The sequence below is a fragment of the Eschscholzia californica genome, unplaced genomic scaffold (genome assembly GCF_041429995.1).
Source record: "Eschscholzia californica isolate CP2 unplaced genomic scaffold, dmEscCali1.0.p SCAF_1, whole genome shotgun sequence".
Lineage (NCBI taxonomy): Eukaryota > Viridiplantae > Streptophyta > Magnoliopsida > Ranunculales > Papaveraceae > Eschscholzia > Eschscholzia californica.
Window position 1 is genome coordinate 44726464 of NW_028238198.1, and position 4618 is coordinate 44731081.

General features: G+C 38.3%; 1 protein-coding gene across 1 annotated transcript; it reads right to left on the reverse strand.

The window, feature by feature from the left end:
* Positions 1 to 3286: 3286 nt before the first annotated feature.
* Positions 3287 to 4237, reverse strand: LOC147567079 (uncharacterized). Its single transcript, XM_086656892.1, has one exon. The coding sequence runs from the start codon at positions 4235 to 4237 to the stop codon at positions 3287 to 3289; it is 951 nt and encodes a 316-aa protein (XP_086513018.1).
* Between the last annotated feature and the right edge of the window lie 381 nt (positions 4238 to 4618).

The window sequence follows — 4618 nt, forward strand, 5'->3', positions numbered from 1 at the left end:
TTCCTTAGGATTTTAATTTATACAGCCATTAAAACCCTAATCCCACCGCTTCGCCGACTCTCTTTCTAAATCCGGAATACACATGGATACGTTAACACTAATAACCTCCATAAGCCTAGCTCCGCATTCCAACTCTGTCTTGGAGTCCAGCTACGCCTCGGATCCCTGCTTCGCATACCAGTCATGTCTTAGTAATCAGCTCCCTAACGGGTCCAGAATTCTTGTCGAGACCGAAGGTTGGCGGGTCGTAAATCGGGTTCGCTATCAACTCATATTCTAGTCACTTTCTACAAACTTATTATAACATTTGTGTTTATTTGTTAATTTGTTACTTGCCTATGCCTCTAGTTGTCACCATTACTTATATAGATGGAGAAATCTAGTTGACTTGATGGATCTTGAGACTGTCTGTCGAGATTCTAGGGATTTGGAAATCTATTTGATGGGTTCTGACCCAGCCTATTATTTTTCAGGTTAAGGAAATCGAGAAGTGCCACCCGCTTGAGTCGTAGTAAGCTCTTGGAGGAGTTTTCGTAGCGGTTTTATTTCTTTTCTTAGGTAGTTATTTGGAGTTGCATCTCCTAAGTAATAATTTTTTATTCGTTTATTTCCGACCCACGTGTCTATGGTTTGGAGACTTCATTCTAGTTTTATGACCTTAATAAAGTTTCTCTTAAATAATTTATTGTTTCTTATGAGCTTCTAATGTGAGGTTATTTGTCTCTTCTGATGAATATATCGAATATGTTTACTGTTCTGCTGAGAAATGCTTTAAATTTAGGTTTTTATAGCGGCTGACGTAGAAATCTAGACTTGGGGTGTTACACCCAACTTGCAAGTGATCTTCTGGAGAGCGTCAGCACCAAGTGGTTTTGTAAAGATATCAGTAAGTTGAACTGCAGTCGGAGTGAAACATGGCGCAATTAACTTGGTTCCAATTTTTTCACGAACCAGGTGGCAATCAATCTCAATATGCTTGGTACGTTCATGAGATACAGGATTGTCTGCGATCTGTAAAACGACACGATTGTCACAATGAACGGTCATTGGAGAGGGATGAGAAAAACCAAGATCGACAAGAAGATACTTAAGCCATTGAAGTTCATAGGTGAGGGTGGCCAAACTTCTCCAGGTTTATGTGGAACAACAGGAGGAGGAGTCATATAAACTTCTTCTTGAAGATCTCCATTTAAGAAAGCATCTTTGACATCCATTTGAGAGATATGCCATTGACGAATCGAGGCAACTGCAATAAGCATACGAACAGTAGTCATTTTTGCAACCGGAGCAAAAGTCTCCTCATAATCCATCCCGTACACCTACGAAAACCCCTTAGCAACTAAATCTAGCTTTGTACCGCTCAATATACCCATCAGATTTTGTTTTAATTTTGTATACCCAACGAGAACCAACAGTACGTTTACCAGAGGGCAAAGGTACCAAATCCCATGTATCAGTCTTATGCAAATCAGAGAGTTCTTCAGCCACTGCCTTCTGCCAAAGAGGATGAACAACTTCCTCCTTATAGGAAGAAGGCTCAGAGTGACAATGAATAGATGCTAAGAAAGAAGTAAAAGAAGGAGAAAAAGTAGAATAAACAAAATCAGGTACTGAGTGGACTTACGAACACGTTGAGGATAACGAGAAGTTAGATGTGCAATCTCATTAGGAGTTTGGTCGGCTGTATGGATTGGAGGGACATCACAAGTGAGAGGAGCATCAGTAACATCAGGTACAACAGGTTCAACATGAGTAGTAGGAGCATCACAAACATCAGAAAAGGGATCAATCTGGATTAGGTTAGAATGAGTCACATCATGAGCATTACCAGGAATAGAAAAATAAGGTATATGCTCTAAAAATACAACATGACGAGAGACATAAAATTTAGGAGTAACTGGATCACAACACCGATAACCCTTCTGACCTTCACCATAACCAAGAAATACACATATGACATACGAGGAGATAACTTGTTACGCTCAACACGAGGGCGAAGAACAAAACAAGTACACCCAAAGACTCTTAAGGTCGAGCAGTCAAGAGCATGCCCTGTCAATTCTTGAAATGAAGACAAACCTGAACAATGAGAAGTTGGAATTCTGTTGATTAAATTTACCGCAGTAAGAACAGCTTCGCCCTAATACTCACTAGGCACAGAGGCAGACAATAACAAAGAACGAGCAGTTTCAACGATGTGTCGATGCTTCCTTTCGGCAACACCATTTTGCTCAAGAGTATCTGTACATGAAGATTGATGAACAGTTCCATCCATAGCAAGCAATTCAAGAACCCTATTTGAAGTATATTCCCCACCTAAATCACATCTAAAACACTTAATGATAGAGGAATATTGTGTTTTAACTAAGGCTCGAAATTGTTGATAAATATCATAAAAGTCATAACGATGTTTCATAAGATAAACCCAACAAAAACGAGTGCAATCATCAATAAAGGAAACATAGTATTGAGAACCTCCTTTTGTGGGAACAGGAGAAGGACCCCATACATCGGAATGAACTAAGTCAAAAGGTTTAACTGAAACAGACAGACTCTAAGCAAAAGGTAAAGCGGAAAATGTTGCAAGTTTGCAACCACTACAATCAGAAATGTTATTAACTTGCAAATCTCCTAATGCACCAGTAGAAACTAAATATTTCAACCCAGATGCGGAAACATGACCAAGACGAGAATGCCATAAGTAAAAACTAGAAGAGGAAGGACTCAAACGGAAGGATGACAAGTCAAAAGTGGAAGCTGCAACATTAGGTACTATCAACTCCTCTACAAAATATAATGCCCCATGCCTACGGCTCGTCCCAAACAGCTTCTGAGATTATACATCCTGCACATAACAACCAGTGGAAGAAAATAAAATTAAACATCTAGAATCACACAACTGACTAATAAAAGCAAGATTTAAAGTAAGCTTAGGAACATGAAGAACATTCTGAAGAGATAGATTAGGTGTGACAACAGAGCCAATACCACCTAATGACATTGGTGTGCCATCAGCGGTTTGGACTGGAAGGTCAGATATATGTTTTAATGAAACAAAAGATGATAAGTCATGAGACATATGACAAGAGGCTCCGGAATCTAAAACCCAAACTGAATAAGGCATACTTGGAGAAGAAAGAAGAGAAAACAAACCTTCAAAAGAGGACAAGGCATGGGGTTGCATGGCTAAGAATCTCTGACACTGATCTGAGAGTGAGTCTAATGTAGTACTGGAAGACTTAGGAGCTAAAGGGCCTTCCGGAGCAGAGGTGGACATAGCATGTGGTTACATAGCAAGAAATTTCTGAAACATTTGAAATTGATCAACCACATTATCAGTTTTCGGCATAGAAGAAGATGAACCACTAGAACCAGACGAGTCAGATGGCGGTATAACTGTTGCAGTGTTATACTTAAAAGGCTTTTGAGGTCTCTGATTCTGTTGTGACCTGTTAATTAACTTGGGAAATTGAGCTTTCCAATGACCCTTTTGCTTACAAAAGCTGCATTCATCCATAGTAACCTTTGTATAAGGTTTGTTCTGATGATTTGGCTTCGGCTGTACAGCTAACACTGTTTCAATAGGTGTTTCAAGAATGCCTTTCCTTGCTTGGTACTTGAGACGTGTCTCTTCATCCATAAGCTCATTAACAACTTTAGCAATAGAGGGAAGTGGCTTACTATGTAAAATTGTACTACGAATGGCTTCAAAATCACTACGCAAAGCCATCAAAAACTGAACCAAACGACCTTCCTCCCTACGAGCAATATAAGGAGCACAAGCCTGCAACTCTTCAGATTCTGTAAGAGCCAACTGATCCCAAAGATCAGTTATTGCAGCATGAAATTCTTGAATACTCATATCTCTTTGTTCCATATTTCTAATATCAGCTTCTAACTTATAATGTGTTGCAAAGTTCGACTGTTGGAACCTATCTGCTAAGTAAAACAACATCTCACGACAAGTTTGAAATTTCGCCAACTGATATCTTATAGTGTTATCTACTGAGTTATTAATCCAAGTAATAATTTTCGAATTGTTTGCTTCCCAAATCCTTAATAACTCAGCGAAGTTTTCTTTCAATCTATCAACTGGTTTAACAATAGTAACATCAATGTAATCCCACAAATATTTCCCTTTTAAAAAATTTCTCATCAAAAAACTCCAATAAGAGTAGTTTTTATCATTCAATCTTACACCAATAGCTTGCAACGAATCATCTTTTCCACTCTCCATTTTCTCAATTCAATAGCAAATAAAAACCAAAAAAAATAACACCAAACAGACTAACTAAAGAAATACGAAGAAGAAAAAGTAACAATACCAAATATGTGACGAGAAAATATGAAAGAACTGGTTGGTGTAAGAAGATAATTTTCCAACGGTAGCCAAACGATCCCTGGAAGAAAATAAAAAATTCTGCAACAGAACCACCAAACCAAATGCACCTTAAACTCTAAACCACCTTCAATCCCAAAAAAAAAAAAACCGTTTTTGCTGGTTTTTCCAAAAAAAACCACTTTCAACCCCAAAAAAAATGCCCCTTTTAAATCACACAATCAGCTTTCACAAAACCAGCCAATAAATCATCTAACAATCCTAGCAAAAAACCGTTTT

What these genes read in the sequence shown, in the direction of transcription:
- LOC147567079 (XM_086656892.1), bottom strand. Translation starts at nt 4,237, where the DNA reads ATGGAGAGTGGAAAAGATGATTCGTTGCAAGCTATTGGTGTAAGATTG.